General features: G+C 39.6%; 1 protein-coding gene across 1 annotated transcript in view; it reads left to right on the plus strand.

Annotated features, from left to right (window-relative positions):
• The window catches only part of LOC115444316 (synapse-associated protein of 47 kDa), a gene marked incomplete in the record, with an annotated part of 71,421 nt that overhangs the window by 1,295 nt on the left and 45,942 nt on the right, over positions 1 to 24,184 (plus strand). Inside the window, 3 exon segments of the mRNA XM_037446604.1 lie at positions 7,444 to 7,523; positions 8,128 to 8,187; positions 8,688 to 8,809. Coding sequence (XP_037302501.1) covers positions 7,444 to 7,523; positions 8,128 to 8,187; positions 8,688 to 8,809 — 262 coding nt within the window.

Genomic DNA, 24,184 nt, shown 5'->3' on the forward strand with positions numbered 1-24,184 from the left:
AATAAAATCTTTTTTATTCTGTCAACACTGGCATTCTCAAAATCATACAAAAAGGAAAATTTTAAATGAGTTTCATATTTATTTACGTTCTTGGTAATAAAAAAAAATCTAGACCAGTTAAAGTGCCATAAATCGTTTTTTTATTTCAATTTACGAACTAGATGATATATTTTTAAATAAAGTAGTAGCACATGCAAAGATTCAAACTCATTTAATCTGCTCAAACCCCATTTTTATTTGTCATAGTTGTGCATTGTTAGTGTTATAGTATTGTAGGGACACAGAATGAATGTGGTAATTGTTGGAGACGAATGAAACTCGAAGCTCGGATTAATAATGAATGATTTATTGACACAGGTGCCCTATATTTATACCAATTGCTTAACGCCAGTAAGATCGACACAACCAATGAGAGCGCGGGGGCAGCAGTCCATCTCTCTCGCACGAACCTATAGCGCGCTCGCTCGCACACTATAAATATGCGCGCCTCAGCGCGCCGATGGCTGATTGCACGTCAAGTCCGATGCCGGTGAGCACGCCACGTACCGTCTTGGTTTGTTCGATTGGACAGACATTTTGCGCTCCATGTACGCGGTGTGAGATTGCACCCACTGTAGCCAGTTCGCATGCTTAACAGCGATATGTGGTTATGTGGGTAGATCCCACATCACTCCCCTCAAGCGAAGCGTACATTTGGTTTTACCACTCTCCCGGATCTGGTGACGTAGGGCTGGTTAGACTGTCGAAAACTAAGGTCGGCTGTCTCCTCGATCGTTTCAGTGCAGATGTAGGCTGGCTTAAGCCTGTCTAGCGATATCACAGCTGAACGAAGTGGTAACTTGATCTTAAAGTACTTGTCGTAACGCTTGATAACTTCGTAAGGGCCGTCGTAGGGCGGAGTCAGCGGAGGAACAACTTGATCGTTTCGCACGAAAACATGTGTGCACGTTGCCAGGTCTTTGTGCACGAACGGCTCTCGTCCAGTACTGTTAGAGCAAGATGTAGACTTGAGCGATGCCATGGTGTCCATAAGCCGACGAATGTAGTCATTTTCCTCATGACTTAACTTAGCCGTCGGGATGATGAAATCAGAGGGTAAACGGAGTGTTGTTCCGTATGTCATCATTGCCGGGCTAAATTTTCCGTTGGGGCGGAGTGCGGTGCGTAATCCCAAAAGCACTGTAGGCAATTCATCCGTCCACTGAACGGAGTTACCGCGGGCCATTAGTGCTGCTTTCAAAAGTTCGATGCCATCTTTCGATAAGACCGTTGGATTGTGGATGATAGGCTGTAGTGCGGATGCGTGAGATGCCAAACTTCTTCATCAGTGAGTTGAAAAGTTGCGACTCGAATTGCCGGCCTTGATCGGTTGATATGCGTGACGGGCATCCAAACCTTGTAATCCAGTTGTTGTATATAGCTTTCGTTACGTTTTCCGCCGTGATGTCAACTAGTGGAATTGCCTCCGGCCACCTGGTGCAACGATCGATGATAGTAAGACAGTAGCGACAATTATTAGACAATCGCAGTGGTCCCACAATATCGACATGTATGTGTTCGAAGCGCTCAGAAGGCGGAAATTCGCCTAAAGGTGTGGTTACATGGCGGTGTATCTTGGCTCGCTGACAGTCAAGGCATGCTCTGGCCCAGTTGCTGATGTCTTTGTTCATGTTTGGCCAAAAGAATTTCGTACTGATCTGCTTCCGTGTGGCTCTGATACCTGGTGACACAAATCGTGTTGCGCTCTGAATGCAGCAAAACGATATATTGGCGGCAGATATGGTCGAGGTTTGCCAGTGGACATCTCGCATCTGATTGGTCGGTTGTTTCCTTGCTCGGTGACGTCACTGAAGTTCAAGTTGGCTTGCTTTTCGAGTTGCTCTAGTTCAGGATCGCCGCGTTGATCGAGAGATAGCTTTTCGTAATCGATGGGGGAAGGACATTGTAATTCTTCGATGCGAGACAATGCGTCGGCCACTGCATTTTCGTCGCCGCGCACATATTCTATGTTACCACAAAATTGGCTGATAAAGTGCAACTGCCTCTCTCTCTTTGGCGTGTCGGTACTGCTTGCAGGACGTTTGAGTGCATAAACTAACGGTTTATGGTCAGTGAATACGGTCACTTCGCAGCCTTCTATAAGCCGTCGAAAGTGTTTCACCGCAGTGTAAATAGCCAGTAATTCGCGATCATAGACACTGTAGCGACGCTGTGTTGGGCTCATCGTCTTGGAAAAATATGCGAGTGGTTTCCACACATCGCCCACCTTTTGTTGCAATACGGCACCAAGGCTGCAGTCAGAGGCGTCTGTCATTATTGCCAGTGGGGCACCGATGACTGGGTGCGCCAGAGTCGTGGCTTTCAAAATGCTTTGTCGGCACTTTTCGAAAGCTTCATTAGCTTCTGCGTTCCACTCTATCGGTGACTTGTCGTTGCGTTTCCTATCTTGCAAGTATTTGTTAAGCTCAGTTTGCAGCTCCGCTTGATGTGGCAAACAGCTACGATAAAAATTGATCATGCCCAGGAAACGGCGTAACTCGGCGACTGTTTTTGGTTTTGGGTAGCTGGATATGGCCTTGACGCGTTCATCAGTGGGTTGTATGCCATCAGCAGACACGTTGTAGCCAAGAAAATTGATTCTTTCTTTTCCAAACTCGCATTTTTCGACTTTTAAAGTGATACCATATTTGTCGAGGCGTTCTAGGACTCGCCGTAATAGATTTTTGTGGCTCTCTTCGTCCGTCGAATATAATAAAATATCGTCGACAAAACAAAAACAATTGTCTATGCCTCGTAGAACCTCGTGCATAAACCTTTGAAATGTTTGGCTGGCATTGCGTAATCCGAACGTCATACATTTGAATTCAAACAAGCCAAACGGTGTGGTTATCGCCGTTTTCTGGGAATCTTCCTTGGCAATCGGGATCCAATAATATGCCATTCTTATGTCTAGTTTAGAAAATATTTTCATATTGTGCAATTGATATGTAAAATCTTGTATGCGAGGTATCGGGTAGCGGTCGGGCAGGGTGACAGCGTTCAATCTTCGATAGTCGCCGCATACACGTAGACCTCCATCCTTCTTCTTTACGACGTGCAGAGGGCTCGCCCACGGACTCTTAGAGGGTGTGCAGATACCCATCTCTAGCATCTTGTTGAATTCTTCCTTTGCCACCTTATACTTGTCAGGAGGAAGGGGGCGGGGCTGGGCGAAGAGCGGGGGGCTTGAAGTTTCTATGTGGTGAACGACATCATGTTTTACCGGCTGTTTAAGTGACATCGGTCGTAATAGGTCCGGATACTGGATCAGGATGTCGTGGTATGCTTGGTCATGGTTAATGATGTGTATTGTTCCCTCGAATGTTTTCACTTCAAAGGCGTCGATTGCTAGTTCTGTGACCTTGTCGATCAGTTTTTTTCGATGAAGATCGATTAGCAACTTGTAGTGACGGAGAAAGTCTGCTCCCAGGATAGAGGTTTTGACATCGGCGATAACGAATGTCCACGACAGATTACGACGAAGGCCTAGATTGAGCCTGAGCGTCTTCTCTCCGTATGTTCTGATGGGGTATTATTCGCTGCATATAGTCTGTAGTCACTTGATGTCTTGATTTTTCTGCCAGGAGTGGCCGCTAACACTGATATTTCGGCGCCAGTGTCAACGAGGAAACGTTCTCGCGTGTCGCGATCGTAGACACATAGGCGGTTTGTGGTATTGGGGACATCGACGCCCGCCACATTCGATGTCTGTTCTAGTTTAACGGCTTCTGTCTTCTGCAGCACGGCGATTCGCAGCGCCTTGCCTTATCACCAAAACGATAGTGAAACCGGCACTCCCATGTCGGGTCGCCAGGTTTGGTAGACGACTTACTGCGTTGTCGAGGTCTCGAATGGGAACGATCAGGGCGTCTCTTGCGTGAGTAACGCTGCATTGACCGTCCACGCAGTTCAGCAACCTCCAAGGTCAGCCTTTCAATTTGTTTTGCCAATATTTCCAACTGTGTGGGTACCCCGGGTCGCTTGTTTCTCCCGATACCGCTTCAATCTTTGCTGTGGCGGGTTCTGAGTATTCTACCATCTTGTCAGCCATGGCCGCCAGTGTCTCCAGCGACGACTCGGTGTTAACTGAGAGCACAACGCGTACTTGGGCGGGTAGATGCTTCATCCATTCAATACGCAGTCCGCCATCCGTAATCATCCCTCTACCAAGCTCTCGCATCTTGCGCAGCAGCTGAGAGGGTTTTTGATCACCCAACTCTAAGCCGCTGGTGAGTTTTTGGAAGTTTCTGACATCAGAGTCTTCGTACGCAGCCAACAAACGAGTCTTCAAAGTATTATATTTGTCAGTTGCGGGTGGATTGTAAAGAATATCTGTGAGGTGCTGGAGGTCCGTTGCCTGTAGCTGTTGCAGCACGTAGCGATATTTTTGATCATCCGAAGTCTTCAGCGGGTCCACAACGGCTTCAAATTGCACGAACCATGCCCGAGGAATTTCTCGCCAGAAAGGTAGAAGTCTGGACTGTATGGAGACAGCTGCCACGTCGAGTTCGAGCTTCGTTTCCTGATTTGCTTCGGTCTTCTCCATCACGTCGGGGTCACCAAATGTAGGGACACAGAATGAATGTGGTAATTGTTGGAGACGAATGAAACTCGAAGCTCGGATTAATAATGAATGATTTATTGACACAGGTGCCCTATATTTATACCAATTGCTTAACGCCAGTAAGATCGACACAACCAATGAGAGCGCGGGGGCAGCAGTCCATCTCTCTCGCACGAACCTATAGCGCGCTCGCTCGCACACTATAAATATGCGCGCCTCAGCGCGCCGATGGCTGATTGCACGTCAAGTCCGATGCCGGTGAGCACGCCACGTACCGTCTTGGTTTGTTCGATTGGACAGACATTTTGCGCTCCATGTACGCGGTGTGAGATTGCACCCACTGTAGCCAGTTCGCATGCTTAACAGCGATATGTGGTTATGTGGGTAGATCCCACAGTATTTAGTTATGTAAGGCACATTAGTAAATGAAGGATATTTAGGCGAGATTTAAGTAAATTTAAATGTCTCTAGTTCATAAGAGTAACGTAACATTAGGAGACTCGTCTGCCGTACTTATAATTAGTAGAGGAGGAAGGGGGCGCTTACAACAGAATTACATAAGTGTTTTATTACTAATAAATTTATTCTGAGTATGAAGGTTTACTATAAAAAAGCGACTTCAACTTGTAAAATCCGCAGTCAAATATTATCCATGTATCTATATAAAAGTATAGATAATATAAAATGGATGTATAAAAAGGGAACTAATATAACACATATTTTTTACAAAGAAATAATATAGTAACTTAAATTCCAACAAAATAGTACAGAAGTTAGGAGACAAATACTTTTGCCGTGTTCGGTATTTAAAAAAAGTTAGAGGGAAGCGGTCCGGAAAACGGAAACGTATTTCCCCGTTCCATTGTTAGAATCGAATTTCCTTTGTAGTATATTCGCCTACGACGATTTTTTTTATCGTCAACCTATCATCTCAATTTCCTATCCGTGACATCACTTTCTGAAAAACGAGTACTGTGAACTACGAGTTGGGTCTCTGTTAGTTCGGAATAAGGTTTACAATCGATCCATTACCTTTTTTATTGTAATACTGCGTGAATGATTTTAAACTTTATCATAAGGTTATAATAAAGAATATAATATCATTTCTTGCGACAGGAATTTGTTTTGCGGAATAAAATAGTTGTTTCACTGAATTCTTATTTATTAGGTTTTAAGAGAAAATTTCCCTATTAGAGTAACGTCTATTGTTAAGCGTTGGAAGTGAAATATTTACATCTTATAGTTTTCAAATTTTGCTTTGATAATGATTACTGGAAGAGATATGACTTATTTTCGCATTAAAATGTTTAATTAAAGGGCCTTTAAATCTTCAAGCTCTGCAAAATTAAAAGTAATAAAAAAGTAATCTCGCAAGTGGCCGTTAGATCGTATTGATAAAAATAACAACGAGTCGGTTTCGATCGGAACACGCTACCACGTTAACAGATAGCGTTATCGAACTATTAGTAAAACGAATTTGTTTCTACTGTGCTGTGATAAAATGAATCAATACAATGTTTATTTTTCTTTGTTAAAGCGTGCATTGTAATCAAATGATTTAGGGGCTATTTTCCCCAACTTCCTCTTTTCAGCAGTTACTTTGCAGATATTTGCGCCCCATGCGCATGCGTATAATGTTAGTCCATCTTTTAATTGCTATAATACTCTCGACAGGAACTTGAGCAAACAGCAAATTTAAATAATAGTGTGATGTTGAAAACAAATATGCAACATCTTATACAAAGAGTATAATACACAAAGAACGATGTGCTCGTCTTTTGTTTTACTAATCAAGCGTGTTATTTACATGGAGGTTTTATCTTAGAATGTCGTCGTTTAGTAGTATCGTGGAATTTGTAGGATAAGAGTGTTATTCACCGTCACCGTCTAAAACAAGAGTTTTTTCGGATGAAGATCGGCAGTGGGGTAGCTAACCAAGGGCCCAGGTGTCAAGACGAAGGGTCCGGGTCCAAGGTCCGTTTTACTAGGCCGGTGGTCAGGGCCCTTTTGATCAGTAACGATAGTTACGCTCGTGATATATCAAAACCTTACATATGTGTTGGTACTATTGGTTTTACTGATATCATTTCAGCTGTAATCTCGGGCTGAAGTAGTTATGGGTGATTTTGATTATAATGTGACGTTGCAGAGGCGATCATCGTTAAGCCAATGTTGGGCAGAATAGCAAGCCTGAATTTTTGCGTTATAGTAAACGTTATGATTTCGTATTGGTATGGAAAAGTTAACAGCGACCCGTGAGCGTATTTGGAACCAAAATTGGGCAGCGTGAAACCAAGTAGCGTAGCTTACCATATCGGGTACGTATATCTATATTTGTTGGGGGCTCTTCAGGACAGTGCGAACTTTTGGGTTCCCGCTTAGTTTAATGTAGGTATGGGCCAAGAAGGGCCCCAAAACTCGGGGGTCCCGTATGTCTGATACGGCGGTAGCTACGCCCCTGCATAAAACTTGTACGGGTGAACATTCGAATAGTAAATTGTATATTATTACAGGGAGTATGTTAAAATGTAGGGGAAAAGGCATCACGAATCACTTTTTGACTGTACAATATCGACTAGCGACTGCAGAGATGTACTTAAATATTAACTTTCTCGATACGAATATGTGCCGCAATTGCCTACAGTTTGTGCTACCGGTATGTTCAAGATATTGAACTTAGTTTGGAACTCTAAAATTTTCATAACAGATAGTCTAACATTTTTTTTCGATACTCAATTAAATTTCAAAGTTCCTTTTATGTAACTTGATGTAAATGTCTTAGTACTGTTCCAACTCGTCTCCGCGGAATAAAGACGTTTCATGCATCATTTTTGTGACAGCGCGACTGGTGGCGCGGACAGCAGGCCAGCCTCCACCGGCGGCACTCCCACCGAAGAGCAGCCCGGCGGCGTCGGCAACGGTGAGTGTTGGGTTCGATGCTCGTTAGATGCTGAGTAGATATATCAGGGGCTGTAACCAAAATGCCTTTCTACGATCGTTAATGCTAATAAAAAAACAGAAAAAATGAATGACATATTTTCGGCAAGTTTACTGCTGTAAGTAATTGTCATGCATATCGTTGTAGTTAACTATTAAAAAAGGCGTATTGGTTGCGACACCAGGCTGTTAGCTCGTCTGACCTCGAAGGGTATAATTTGTTTTAGAAAAGTTTTTTTTTTCATTACTATTTGATTCTGTTAGTACTTTATTATAGTTATCCATCATCATAAGACGTTGAAAAAAAGAAAGATATTGATTAAAGAAGAAAAAGTAGAATCTAATGGTTTTCCTTGATATTTCCTTCACTTATACCCCTTTTTTTGCTTTCACTACTCAAAAAACTCTTATCGGGGTATTCCGAGCTTAATACCCGTCAAAACCTAATGACTTTTAAAAAACGTAAAGGCATTTTCTGCTATGTATTTAAACCCTATGCATCTCACATTAACGCTTCTTTTCCTACTATCCGTTTTTTGTAGTTTCGCCAGATTTTTATGTTTATTTTTTGTTTTGCACATTTTCAGATGCTCAAAGTAAAAAGTTGTTTACCGTTGACGCTATAGAGGTGCCTGATATGCAAGAGTGTTAGTATTTTTATATTTTTTTTATTTTTATTTTATTATATGTTTACATGCCTATTTTAAGTTATCACAACATTTGAGATGGTAAGTTTGAGTGACGATTATCTTATTTAATTGATCATACATATTATTACGTTTATATTCTGATTCATGGATGTACTGATGTTTAGATAGCTATAAATAAATCTAATGATTTATTTCCTTCGATAAATAATGATGTTAATCTTTCGTGCTTATCAGACATCTGATTTCTTCTGCAAATTATCTGAAAAAAGGAAAGAATAACTACTTGCAAACAATATATTTATTTTACAGTCCTTTCAAAAATATATTGTACAATCAAATCAGACGTATAGCTGTACTAGATACTCACGTCTTTTATTCCTTAAGGGGTAGCCAGTTGCCTAACTAGTGCATCCATTGACAACATTGCCACGGCTAATCACTCATGGGCCGGGATTTACATGGCGAATAATGAATGACCCTAACTATAAACTGTACAGTGACAACCAAAGCAGTGGCGGGCGCGAAGTCCCTCGGCAACTTCCTGTACTCGGCGGTGAACAAGGCCGGCGCTAAAGTCAGCGAGGCAGGCGCCAAGATCAAGAAGACCGTCGAGGAAAACGTGAGTAGACCTTCTGAATACTATCATTAAAGTTTAAATTGAGTTAGCAAGGAAACTTGCAGAAGTTGACTTCCGCAAGCGATTTTTATCGTACACGGTCACGCCAAGACGCAAGCTTGTAGGGCTTGCGGCGAGTTGGGTTTGAGTAGAATTTTTGGAATATTAACTAGTCTAAACTGCTTTAAAGTTTAAGTTGACTCAGTATTTTTCTTTCAATACTGATAAGGGACCTCTGGTTCGAAAAGGGAAGGAGATATTGTCCTTAAGTGTAAATGGAATTGGCAATCATGTTTACATACGAAGAGGGTGGTACTGAACCCGAAAATAGACAGGTCGTAAAATGACGCTAATCTGGGACGATACCAACAGTAATCTAGACTTGATGGTCAAGAAAAGAAAGATAAGAATTTGGCACTATTTCGATGAAAAAGCATTAAATATAACTCACAGGAAAAGTGTGGAATTAGATCAATCTCAGCCTGTTTATATTCTTTTTACACCTCCGCATAATAGAATACGCGCGACTCGTATGGCCCCTTTTCTCTGTGTGGCCATCTGTCCCCAACTTACCCTATGTTACACATATGGAGGGTAGAGGTAAGGAGCACCGTCTGATATGGAGGGGAACTCGAAAAAGTGTCCAGGGCCTTTATTCTGTATGATAGTGTAAACGCGTTACGCGGCCGTGTCATGTTATCTTCGAGAAATGTGCGTGGAATGGTATTCTGTAAGCCAAATTTCTATAGTCCTAAACATGATGCGTTGTGTTACGTGCTTGTTACGCACTGTTAAAATAACGTGCGGGATAGAGAATAAGGGCCCAGCAATTGCTGAGAATAGAGTTTCAAGTACCTACTACAATAGCGCTGGCGTACGAAAAACTACTATACGAATGTGGTTGCTTTAATAGTGAGTGAAGTAAGCCAAATGAACAAATTAAATCTTGTCATGAGTCAAGTAGTCAATAAAATGCCAGTATACAGAATCTCAACTGCTTGCGTAGTTGTAAGTAGTTTTGTCAATATAAACAAGAAACTGCAGTGAAAACACGTCCTTAAAATTTTATCCTATGCGATCGCAGCGCCACCCTTATTTTCCCTGTTTTGATGCACACTTTTTGATACACTGAGACGGTGCTCCTTACCTCTACCCTCCATAGTTACACAGAAAAATGCTTAATATATTTTAGTAATTAGGTATCGAGAGTGATTTTGGTAACCGGTGATGTTTTAAACAGCTATTTAAGCAATTCTTAACCACCTCTTAACGCTAAAACAAGTTTATAAGTAAGACTGTAATGTATAGAGGGTATTGTTACATCACATTTCTATATTTGAAGTGACTTGCAAGTATAATTCCAATGATAAAGGCCGCCATGAGTTCCGAAATCTAACAATATTTGCGCAAAACTTCAGATAGATGGTACAAAAGCTGCGTGTGTCCATTCCTTTAGCGTCGGATGGGTGTCCATTACCGGTGCCACTTAGCCGAGCACGTCTGTCCATTAGTGGTTATTACACTAGCAGCGGGAGTGATAGCATTGCGTTGTCTAAATCTGTGGGGGTTCACAGTTTTTAGTATATTATGCACATAATTTTCATACGAAATCTATCACCATTATTTTTATATGGATATAACAAAGGCCGTCAGTGTAAGGTGCCTTTGCCTATTACAGCTTTTAGGCAGTCTGTAAGCTCTCTGAGTAAAGTTTTAAAGGCAATCGGCAGTGTAATTACTGGGTTTTTACGGTTTAATATTAAAATCTTATTCTCTTTATAATAGTGAAGATAAATTGTATACTAGCAATAAAAAGTAATATATATCATGTTTTCTGACAAATTTTTCCAGGGTCTCTCAATGTTGGACAAAAGCCTTCCCTTTCTTCTTTAAACAAAATAAACTAGTGGCCGAATGTAGTATATTTTTAACACATAAATACATTTTATTCTTCTCCACTGCTTCTTTATATGCCAAATCTCGCACTCTTTCGTGCACGCAAGATGCTCAAAAAGGGGTGTAAAGTATTTCCTTCAAGTTTTAATTTATATAAATATAATAATATACCACCATGACAATATGGTAGTCCAACCAAATATAATCTGTACTTACCAAATACACTTACCCTAATTGTTGCCCCATATTTGAACCGCGTTGCTACGTGGCTAGATTTCTTTGGCAAAATTGTGATATTTGGCTGCCGGCCAGGTTTGGAATTGGGACGTTCCGGCGACGTAAGGTTACATCCCAGACTCCCAGGCTTTGTGGGGGACTCTTTTGTACGCAAGGACAATGGCCCCGGATTGTGGAAGATAGGTGGTATTCGAATTGTTTATGAGTTGATTTGTTTTTCGTTGGTTGTTTTGGAATGTTACTTCAAATAAGGCGGTATTGGATTTTTTAAAATCTAAACTAAATAAAATATTTTGTATGTTTGTAATGGATAAACTGAAAAACTGCTCAACCGTTGTTGAAAATTCTCCCACTTAGTTCACCATAGCCTAGAGGAGCCTTGAGGATGAAACGACTTGCCAAGACCATGGGCTGTAGATTTAAAATCCAAGGAACACCCTCCGACTTATCGAAATGACGTGTGTATTCTACGTTAATTAATAATTGTTTGCTTTAACGGTGAATGAAAACGTGAGGAAACCTGAGAATTCTTAATAAAAATTTCGAAGGTATATGAAGTTTGCCAACCCGCACTACGCCAGCGTGGTGAACTAAGTCCTCAACCCTCTCAATACCTAGACCCGTGCTCAGGACGCGTTACATAAAGCCAGTTAAAACCCATCATCTCGGCAAACTGAAAACAATCAGCCGCGTCAAATCAAATTCAGCTAACAACGCTGCCGTGTCGTGCACACTCCGCTTAATGGACTCGATAATCGAATCCTGAGCTAGCTGAACGCCCCTCGTAGCCCCTCGTGCCCCCTCCACGCCCCTCCACGCCCCCTACTCCCTTAACTCCGTCTATTAATTAGATCACAGTGCATAATGACGGAGTTTAGTTGGTATCGCCCGAAGTTTGGGTGGATTTTGAAACGGTAGGAAAAAGCGAGATGTATAAAAGGCGGTGATGGTTACCTGAAGGAGGTTACTGCATATGAACGCTTGGTTAAAAGGATTGTGAATTTGTCGCTGGCATAAGATGGTCGAAAGACTTTTTGGGTCTTTGGATATTGATCACAAAAGGCAACACCAAAGATGCTTTTACTCGTCTGTTTTCTGCGTGACAATGTTACCACCCCATATGAGTGGAATCTTCGATGCTGTAAATATAACCAGATAAAAAGGTTCTTTGCCTTTATCCCAGAAGGGGTGGGCAGTGGTGCAACCAAGTTACCCACTTTTCGCTACGTGTACCGTCTCATTATGTCATAGGGGCGAGCCTATCGCTATATCGGCCACAATTCCAGATCCGGGCTGTTAGTGAGCAGGTAACCCAAATATTACTGCTCGAGCCTGGACCTCGAGAGGAGTGTTCGTCGCAACACAATTACACCAACGAAGCAGTCCGAACAAGACCTAGTCAGCAAAATTCCCAACAAGTCGATACGCTCTCCATCGCTCGCGGAGTATTGCGAATTCGTTCCAATTTAATTCGCCAGTTTTATTCCGTAGAGTATTCGATATTCTCGGCCGGGTCCGGTACGGGCCGGTGACCCAGTTGGCGTCGATCGGCCCCCGCGGTTGACCTCAAACCGCTTTTATTGGCATTTTAAAACGCGCCTTTTGATGCCCATTTTTAATATGTTGGATTAGGGTTATTTGTCAGGTGGGATTGGTAAGGTGATTGGAAATTGTGGTTTTGATTTGGTAGTTCCCATCAGTGGTTTTGGATTTGCTTCCAATGTGATAAGTTCGTCCCCTATCCAGTGCCGACATTATATTTTTATGAGTGCAGGCCACTTTATTTCCGCCGCCCCATGTAGGTAGGTTTATGTATGTATGAATGTATGTAGGTTTCTAAAATACTTAATAATTTTCCATTTGTTTGTATTATGGAAGGCACTAAAGTAAAGTAAATTAGTTAAATCAAGTGAGCGTCCTCTGAAATCTGCCGCTCTTAAGAGGCTGCCGCCCGTAGGCCGCGGCCTATACGGCCTATTTACATATTCAGTACTGCCCTTATCACATCCTGGGATGGATATCGCGGAGGAGTTTGGGTGCAGTGGTACATCCTTACTTGTTTAGGATATAGGCCTGACTTCACGTTATGTCATATCTATATGAATATACAAAGCTGAAGAGTTTGTTTGAATGCGCTAACCTTAGAAACTACTAAACCGTTTTTTTTTTCTATTAGGAAGTTACATTATATCCCGGTAACATTTTTGACGCAGACGAAACTGCGGGCAAATGCCAATTGCAAATAAATTTTCACAAATTTAATGTAGTTTTTTTTTTACAGTCTCCATCCAGTCATAATACATATCAGTCTCCCTACCATCAATAAACAATTTGTTGTTTGGTCAATCTTAACCTAAACCGTCACCACTGTTTTGCAGTGACCATTTTCCTTACGGGAACTGGACACAACATGTCGGTATTTATATTCACAAAAACGGTCTGCAAAACATTCTAATAATTTGATTTTACGTAAATTACCATAGGGAAGCCGGCTGGAATGGGGTCATATAGACTTCGCCACTGCTATGTTGTGAAATAATAATCTTTGCATCCGAAATTCGTATATTTGTCGAGACTCGAAATATATCCGAAATTTATCGTCGCAGTTTCGTTTGTCCACATGACAAATCCGTTACACAAAGCATGTCATGTCGACGCGTATAAATCACCCTTTGGTATACAATATTTATGAATTTGGTTCGGTGAGCGCGGGCGGGCGATTCAAGAGTCCATTACAAGGTTTATTGAATCGTAAATAGGATAATATTGTTTAGAATTTTGTTGGATATCGTTTCGAAAGTATAGTTTGTTATATACTGTCGATGCTGGGAACTGATGTGATGAGAACCCTCTCATTTAAACCTAAGGGTTTCATGCTGTATTGATTTTAGAAGGTACGTCAACTCTTCAGGTATCTTTGGAATTTCTAGGTATGTAGGTTTTCTCACGGTGTTTTCTCTTCTCCATCAAAGCGAGCTGGTTTCTTCGAGTCATGGCTCCCTGCTATCAGTAGGTACATAGACAAATGTTTTCCCTTTACCTTCCAAACGAGCGGGTTAAAAAGTCATGGCTCCCTGGTAACAGTAGGTAAACAGACAAAGAATTGAATTGCCAACCTTCATTTCCCTTTGCCCGGATTAAATAAAAATATAGACGACTATTTTGTCGACGGATATTATAAAAAAATGTTTTACAAAAAGAACAAAATTTCTCAGGCAATAAAAGCTATCTCCGAATGTCTAGAGACCTTCATACTTTTAAACGAAATTTCAACGCACTCAAAGGACTCCTAATACAATTTTCATTCGTACAGTTCGAATATTCTAGATTACGTAACGCAGAAAAATATAACGGTTTCGGTGCGTTTTATCTCAACGGGTCAGACTGGAAGGCGCCTAGAACACCCCCTCTCCTTCCCCCCTTGCCTACAAGCCATTGGCCTTGCGTCAAATGGCTTGCGAGGGATCTAGACTAAACTTATTAAATGAGTCACCGGCGCCATCGTTGTTTTCGGAGACGGAAGTGATTATCGAGTTTATTTGTTGAACTTGGGTTTATTCTAGCTTTGGTACAGATTTTAATGTTGGTATAAAATAGGCTGATATCGAAATATGTCTACTGTTCTGTATTTTTTATATTTTTGACTCTTCCGTGTTCTGTTATTTTTCATTGCGGGTTATTGGCATCTAATTTATTGTTACGAGAGGGTGTGAGGGCTTTGGTTATCTTCAGCTCGCTTGAAAGATTCTTTTTAATTCGGGCTTGGTAAAATTATCCCTCTTCACTTGATGGAAAGTGAAGTAGGGCCCAGAGAGAGTATCGACTAACGCGAAATTATGTCTTTGCCAGTGGACACAATTGTGCTGGCCTGTTCGAAACCAGATATACACAGATCTTTGAAGATCTCCACACTCATGTTGTGGACATTTCTGTGTTCAGCATGAATGTACCAGTCTGTTCAGCATTGTTTTACTGTCTCACCACCATTCACAATAAATGATTCCAACAGCTTTTTAGAATCCATTGCGACAATATACTCAAGTTTTGTTTTGACATGCTTACAAGTGACTTATTTTGATTGGTTTATTCTCGGGATCGGATTGAAGATTAGGATTAGGATCGTTTATTAAAACCGGCCGCTAGTGTTGATTTTCTATCTTTAGTCCTTACTTTGAAGATAGCGTCGATGACTCTTCTAGATCTCAGCCTATTTATGAAGATCGCTTAACATCAAGTGACCTACTTTCGGGCTATTAAAAAAAGTATTTTTTTTGTCTATAAATAGTCTGGAAGTGTACGCAAGCAGCGGCGCCCGGAGCCTCGTATCGATCTGCATAGTTTAGTATTCATGCGAATTACACTTCGCAGCCGTCTTATTGACGGTTTTATGAAAACTGTTGTTATGTATGTTTTCGCTGTTGCGTTTTGTAACTTTGTAACCGAAGGGACAATAAGTTTGGATAGTTTGTTAGTGTCATAATACAAAATGTCGAAATTGTCTGGAATGTGGATTGGCGAAAGATCAGTGAATTTAAGGAATTTATTTTATGTTGAATGAAGATTGGGAGGCTCCTGTTCGATTTCCAAAAAATGGCAATGCTGCAGTATTAAAGAAGCTGTATTAAGAAGCTGTCTGTAGGTATAGGTCCTGAGGGCTGGGAGTTGATCAGTGACTTTCCCGTCCTTACGTCACACCCACCACTACAACTCCTGTAAGCCAGTATCAGCAGTGGCACGCATTTTATGTCACCGAACAGTGAAGCTTGGCGAGTCTCTGGGAAAATTAATTTGTCATTATCCCGCAACGAAATTAATCAAATGGAAAGATAGGGAGGAGTTGGAGATATTAATTTACTAAAGCTGGGAGTTAATCAGTTATCTTTTGCAGACGTCTACTGATAAACTTAATATGCAATGTACTAATTTGTATCTTGTGAAAATACGTTCTGATCTCGTTATCCGTGATTACATTACGTCGGGGATGGCTTCTCTATTTTCTATCGTCCCCTCGATGTTAGCTCACTTCCTTTCGTGTCGTTTACTTTTATTTTATTACTTCGTTTGCCTACTCTTTGTAAATTACTACTTCTATTTTTAAATCTAAGATGGCTTCAGATGTACCTTTGTTTAATTTTTATCAACGAGTTAAGTAATTCCGTGCTGTTTTGTCTTCATTTTTTTCTGCGAGCTATTATCGCATTTCAATGTGGAGTCGGCAAAATAAGTTGCCCGAAAGCGTGTTTTGTTTTTTGATATGTGTCCTGCCTGAAGTCTGCCTCCTTTGGGGATCTAGTCCCGGCCATATAAAAAAAATCTTATGCCGTCCAGATCTATATTCCTGACTGCCTGTATTAGAACAAGAAGACGAGGAATTCCATCTTTCTGTCTCAGGAATATGTCACGAAGGCAACGCGTAAAATCATTTCATCAATTCCCCCCAAATTATCTTTAATATCATAAAAAACTCGTGAAATTCTTCATGATTAGATTATATTAACAAGATGTACGAAACGAAATTTCGCCTTACGCCGTGAACACCGAGCGATGTAATCAAATACGACCATCTTGATATTTTATTGCGTACAAAATTATATTTATTTGGATTTCTTGTATTTATAATCATTTTACTCCTTGCTATAAATTGTGGAGATTTTTGGATATTTGTTAGTAGTAGATGCTAACAATTCCAAGCGGATTTGGATGTATTTGGGTTCATAAACATACTAAGACTCGAAATAACATATTATTATAGAATATATTTGAACCTGGACAAAGCACACAGTGAATATAGAGGTTATATATTGAAAGGCTGACCTAACCTAACCTACTAACCTATGATTAGGTTCTTTTTTTTGGGAACTGCTGCTATTATCACCGGGGTTACCCTGCTAACGGTGTACAAGCGATCCACCGGCTTAGCAACCACGGCAGTCCCAATAAAGATTTGGTGAGCCCTAACGCTATCACTGAGGGTGCCAGCGGATGGTACGCTGGCAATCCGCAACTATTCGGTCACGGGGCCCGGGAGGTAGAAGGGAGGGGATAGAGGGAAGCAAGAGAAGAGGAAGGAGGAGGAGCTTTATTAGGATGGTTGGCAGCTGGTAGGATAGGCCTCAATGTGTATTTGGCAACCAAGCGGTATACATATTACACTATGTGCCTAGAGTGAGAGAGAGTTCCCCCGTGCATGGGCGTGCATTTGGTGTGGAGACCAAGCGCGTTAGTTTAGGTAATGGCACGAGAGTTTTAGTGATAAAAAAAATATATTACTATCATCATGAAGGTCCTATATACCCAGGAGGGGGCAGAGGTCGATTTCCATCGGTCTAATAATCTTATGCCAGTACGAAAATAATACTTACAAAAAAAGAAACTAAGAGTTATCGCGTTAAATTAGGTTCGGTGTTATTTGTCGCCGTCAGACTACTTTAATGTTTGACGATTGATTTCGTTGACTTTCGGGAGTTTGGACAAGTTAACCTACTTAAGTCTCGTGAGGGGTTCTCGGGTCCCTAAACTTTGGCAGCCAATTATCGCCCACTCGGCCGTCGTCGGAATGGATGTCGTTACGCGTATTTTATGTCTTTATTTGGCGAAGAAACTTAAGGCTTACGTACAAGATCTCATCTATCAGCTTGTATACTTTCTCGTTGGTAGATATCGGTCTCCTCTATTACTAAGAGGGTTTCAGCTTTTGTTTGTCACGCTGGTTTAATGCAATTTGGTCGAGTACACCTCATTATAATACCTCCTTAAAGTGAGCTGTAAAACCTATCTCTACTCCTGGTTTGACAATTTGTATGTCACGCTGTTCTAATTGTGAAAGATTTCACACATATTTACTTTCTTCTTAATTCAATATTTACCTATATGTGAAACTAAAAACTCACCCCTATGTCAAAATACCCCTAAAGTTCTAAATAGAGAGTCATTAACTCTAGTTTTAGTGTGGTCGTTTTTATGGTTTTTACATCTTAACTCTTTTATGGGTCCTATTAAATCTTCAGGGCACTTAAACCTCTTTTTAACTACCACAAGTTCATCATTGTCTTCAGAGTGGCTATCAATGTGTTTACCTGCTTGTATGGAGTTTTAAGGTTATGGCTTTAGAAGTAGTTCATGTTTTTAAGGTTTGGTTAGAGGACATCCAACTCAAGTTGGTCGAAGCTATATTCGATATGAAATCTATCGACGATCAGACTCCAGACTTTAGCAATTATGTCTCGAACCTAGTATTTTATTTATTCTTGACTTGTATTTAAATTGGGAAGATTGGTAGAACGATTCAACCTATCTACATGTCCGTATTGAATAGACACTCGTGAATGCTTTGTCTGTCAAATCCCAGGTGTGGCTTTGTAGAAGTTACGTCGACTGTTTCATTGTGTAATGTACCGAACAATGTCTAAGTAACGAGAACAACAGGACACCCATAACCATCCAAAGAACGGTCCTTAGTAATAAAGCCGAAAAGACGGTAAAATACCCGACGGAAGCCAACGTATAAAATAAATCCGGCCTAAGCAACAACTTGTTGGACGGACACTCGGCGATAGCAATTTAGGCCCATCAACATGTCAAGTAAAACAATGTATTGTCGCGCGGAGATTGTGCAAAAAATATATATCTCCCATTCCGTTGGGGATTGTCGTGGAATGCTCGCTCCGGGTTGGCCGGATCTTCGGAATGGACGGCACTTTCGGAACGGCCGTATCGCAACATTTGTACGTTGTTATTGTTGTGTGTAGTATGTGTAGGTTCGTTAGTTTTGAGTTTCTTGTGTGGAATTTCATTTTGTCCCTTGTTCTTTTCTGTGGGTGTTTGGTGAATGTAATGATAATGTGGACCCTGATTCCTTTGTTTTCTCTTTGGTCATCGTTATCGTTTAGTTTGAAGTACTTAAGAAAGAAATTGTATAATTTTTTTTTTACCTCATTTTCATTTTTATGAAGTATGAGAATTTGTAAGACTTCACAATGAAAAAAATAGTGAAGTAAAAAATGTAAATCAGCGATGATGTGTCGTTAATACCTCTTATAGATATAAAAAATGCAGAAAATTCTTATAAAAATGTTAATGTTCGGTCTTTTTATGATTCATTTGACCGCCGTCCAAAGTTTCAAAGCTAGATAGCGTGGTAAAGTTACACGGGTTTCATAAAACTTTGATAAATTACTTTCGGACACTGTTTGTACAGATGTCTTGATGCCGAAACCGTTGGTTTGTAAAAAATATAAAAAGATTTCGGTGTTTTCTTAATCAAGGTGAAGGGAGATCGTCGACAAGTTTTTGTACTTTGCGTTAATTAACTCAATTTGAAAGTTCTCGATTCCTTTAATCGGATCGGCACCAGCATGTGCAAACAACGTAACTTTACAGGTAAGTGAATTAATTGAAAGAACCTTTTCATTTTTATACTTCATGTTCATCGTTCACACACTTTGAGTATTCATTCTAGTTACATATCCATAATTTTTCTCAACCCCGGTCAAATCTTTGTTCTTCTAGTCTAGATTCAAATAACTATTCAAAATTCAACTTTAATCTACGTGAACTTAAAATTTATAATTTCTCACCAAAATATTTCAAACTTAGCGTGGAAGTTGGGAACTTATCAAAAGATGTGCCAGCGGTAATACCTCGGTTGTCAGATCGCTTCGCCGAGACGGACCGTGCACGGAATCTACTTACAAAACTTAATAAGCCACTTGGCTCCTTTTCAAATGCATTTCTTTGTTTCCAAGCGGAATGCGAAGTTGATATTTGTAGGGAAGTGGTTTTATTGCCTTAGTCCTTACCACGCTAGATTCTTTGTCTAGAATTTTATTTGCATTTCTATCCGGTTTCCATCCTTTTTTCTTTTCTATTATAAGTTTGTTTACTGAAGTTTTGTTTGATAGGGAAATGTATATCAAAATCTTTTCAGCCGTGAATGTTGCGCAACCAATTTCAGAGTTAGTTGGTGTTGTTACTGTTTACTATCGCGAAATTGGTTTGTTCGTCTCATCATAAATAATATAATAAAAAGAAGAATTATAAGGAAAGGTAAGGTTTATTCAATCAAGTTCGCAATTAGATAGATTATATTAGTATAGACGTGGATTAAAAACAAAGACATTAAACAGTATAGTAATATAGACATCGGACATCAGGACCAAGTTTGTGCTCCAAAAGCTATTACCATCTGATAATAAGTCATTGTATTATTTGAAATGTTCGTGTGTAAAGATGTCACAGTATCTTTAGATTTATCAATATAAAAATAACATATTTACAGAAACTATGCTCTATGCCTATTAAAAACGTGCAAACTACGGCACGGAAAAATATGAAGTATTTTACATTGATGTTTTGCTATTTCACAGTAGATTGAGTAACCATGCATAAGCGCAAAATTTTTGTATAACAATCATCCCAATGTGCGCTCTATATAATCTAAGAAATCTTTGATTAAAACCAAATTAAATTAGCACAAGAACAGATGACATTAGCCGACACAGGCTATCCATCTAACCGTGACATTTCGTATGGATGCGATCAGTTAGGCCGTTGACGTGTCGATCGGTCTGTTTCGGCTCGTTTGATTAATGGACTCGCCTTTTGCCATTTTCTCTACATTTACGAGTGGTTATCGATTGTGGCTTTTGGTATTTGGTTCAAGTTGTTACGCCCTACTTCTTTGTATACCCTTTTTTTCGCGAGGAAAAACGCTTTAGCGCTACCACTACTTGGGGATTAGTGGAATGGTTATGTTGGTTTCACCGGTCTTACAGCCCAATGTCGACACTCGGGAGTATAGCATCATCTGAGCGAGCATTGGACTGAATCTCTAAGCCTATGTACAGCATACCGACCATAACCCGCGGTTTCCTTCTTCGGCGCAGAAGGAGTGGATCCGGAGCATCTTGGTGCACTAAGATAGTTGCGCAGAATTCGTTGCACAACTTGAATAGGAAAATATAAAAGCTCGCAATGTTATGGTAAGATTTGGAACTAATTTGCTTGTACAACGTTAACTCTAAAACAAACAAAGTGGTGCCTCCAAAGCATGATTTTTATTTTCCTGATCAAGCCATAATTTTTTAAATAAATATCTCAATATCCTTATATGATTATAAATTTAATAGTAAATATTGTTCATGCTTAATATAGTTTTTAAATGTATACGAATAATGCATAATTAGAAAATGAAATCAAAGTTAGCAAACTAAATAATTTACGTGTATTTATTCGGTACAAAGACAGTTGTTATGTTTCAATACGCAACTTTATTTAGGTGTATTAACTAAATATTATACATACTATAATATTGCTTCAAACCTCATTACAAAACCAATTTTCTCCACCCTAATCGGTGTCCAATAGACTTTTCCGTCTATACGAAAGATGTATATTTTCCAATGTTCAACCTTATTACGTTCGTCGATTTCTCGTCTATTGTTTCGTATAAAATAACTTTTTTCAATAACCCTCGCACCCCGTGAGAGATGGGCTAGGGAAATTGGAAATAACTTTTACCAATAGTGTACTCCGAAATAATATTTACGTTCAAAATCTTCAAAATAGAGTCGAACAGAGTTTAGAGATGTTTATTGTTTTGTGGTTGTCGTTCGGACTAAATTAATTATACAGTTTCGTCCCAACAATTAACTTTGCATTGTAGCCGGTGTAACTACTGGACACAATACGATTTCACATCTCATGTCTCAGGATGGCGAGCGCAGTGGAATATCAAACAATACTTGGTAATTCAAGGTGTTGGATGGTGTTTCTACTGTTTATTGGCGGTCGTATCGATTACTATCAGGCGAACGGCAAGCTCGTCTCGTCATTTAAAGAAAAAAAAAGTACATTTGATATAAAAAAGGTTGTGGTGAAACTGTTGTAAGTTCAGAATACAGCTTCTATAGTAAATTGGGGATGTGAGGATTCTATTTTGTATTGCTTATGAGTACAGAATATTGGATGTCGTTATGATTTCATTTAGGCTATACTAGTTTGGTCTTCGATTAAGTATTCAAGTTCTTTTTGCTATGAAGGCAGGCGGACTACCAGCACACCTGCTAAAAATTGGTCACTGCCGTCCATAGACGTTGGTATTTATTTGTGTGAAATTTTTATTCGTCAAATTCGCTTTACCTGGTGCTGAATTTCGTAAGCTACATGAGGTCGCCTATGGTATCTAAGAGATAATTACAAGGGAATTACTCGGAGAACAATGTACTGGTCGCATAAGATTACAGACGTATATAGACGTCAACCCACGTCTTTTATAAAACACGTATGTTAGAAGCTCATAAATACAAGTATACCACACCCTTAACATTCACAAACTGCCAATATTCATACATTCTACATCGTAGTATCAAACCCCCAAACCGCCGTACAATCACGGCCCAGGTGCAAATGGTATTGGAACAATTCACATAACGTTGCTGCCGGTCCGACGTATCAGGTGATAGTGAACTAAGTGTTAACACGCGTAGGGTTGCAATTCCTAGAAGAAAATTATTTTAATGTAGAACCGATAAGGTGTTTGATGATACTCTCTGATGATTATATGGTTTACGCTGTGAGTTGTGACACGGCTGCCTATATGTTTATGCTCTCTAGTCTTGAATAACCTCAATTTTTAATAACAATAAGACTCGGCAGGGCAACCCCACTGCATCTGATAATATGCCGAGTGGTGTCCAGATAGAGTGACGACTGACGAGAGATGATTACCCTTCGCCAATCGAAACAATTATGCCGGCCTGTTTTGAAACTGGATATACACAGGATAATCCTGGAACATAATTACATGGTTTACTATGCTGGGTTTTACGCCTTGTCTATGGTGGTAGTTATCGGATACAAATTTCCTATCACCGACACCAGTAATCTGGAATTCGGACTACTATACAAAATTTCATTCAGATTGATTTCGGCTTATGTGGGATGGGTTAATAATAATCTAATAATAAACTTTACATTTTGTTTTTACGTTAATTTGTAATGGTAGTTTGATATATTTTTTTTCTTATTTGATATAATATTTTACATTACGTATATGTTAGTAGTTTAATTTAAAGTTGATATTATACAAATTTTGCTTTATTAATGGAATGTAAATATGTATATTGTATGAATGTAATATATGTATATTTATTAATGGAGTGCAAACACCTTCCCAAACTTAATTTTTATTACCTTATAGAAGGATAATTATTTAAATAATGGGCAAAAGATTTTGATCACCATACCCAAAAAGTTTATCGTAATTAAACTTGGCAAACATACATTTTTCAAACGATATTTAAAAAAAGAACTGAATTTACCTTCTTAGAAATAGCACTCAGGCTTAAGAAGACAGGAGCGGGAGGTATACAAAACGTAATTGTTTTTCGCAAAATTTGTTTTCGAGAACTTAATTAAATTATCTAATGCCGCTCGGTTCGTTTGGTAACGTGGTTTCTATTTTTAAAGCAAATTGTGTTTATATTTCTCTGGTAAACAGGTACTAGTATGTATCAGTATACTAGTTATTTCTTTAGTCGTTTATATTTTATAGGCAAAAAAAATCAAAGTGGTAAATCTGGTGTTGCGTGGTGGAGTCGAATAAAATGCATCTTTTATTACTAACTTTGTAAAGTTTCTTATTATAAGTAAATGCAGAAACGACTGAACAGATTTAGATGAAATCTAGCGCACTGATATCGTGTTTTATCCAAGAATAGTATACAGAATTAATTAAAAAAAGATTTTTCACGCGGGCGTAGCTTCGTATAAAATAAATGGCATATTCAAGAGAAGGGAGAAGGTTAAGCTTATTGAACAACGACCCAAAGTAATTATTATCCACACTTACATTTTGTTCGGAGAAAAGTAAATAGCCTAATGGCATTATTTACCCTTTGTCGGGCGCTAAACACACTGACCTTGTTTGGGACCGTTTTATAGTCCCTCGTATGGGTATTGGAAGGTAGTTCAAAAGGGTATGAAGTACTGAATTAGGTGGTAAGCGAAGCGGCTTAGTAAACCTTAAAGTTATTATAATAGCAGTCATATTGTAGATGAAAATGATTTGGTGTTCCTTAGAATATCGTTCATATATAGAACAACAGTTCATAAATAGTTCAACGAATTTTCGTTGAATTTTGTTGCGCCTAATTCGAGTTCTGGACTATTTTTTTGCTCGAATATTCAAAAACAGGCAATTGAGCTTAAAAACGATACCTAATGCATTCTACTAATACTAAAAAT

Source organism: Manduca sexta, chromosome 6, assembly GCF_014839805.1.
Source record: "Manduca sexta isolate Smith_Timp_Sample1 chromosome 6, JHU_Msex_v1.0, whole genome shotgun sequence".
Lineage (NCBI taxonomy): Eukaryota > Metazoa > Arthropoda > Insecta > Lepidoptera > Sphingidae > Manduca > Manduca sexta.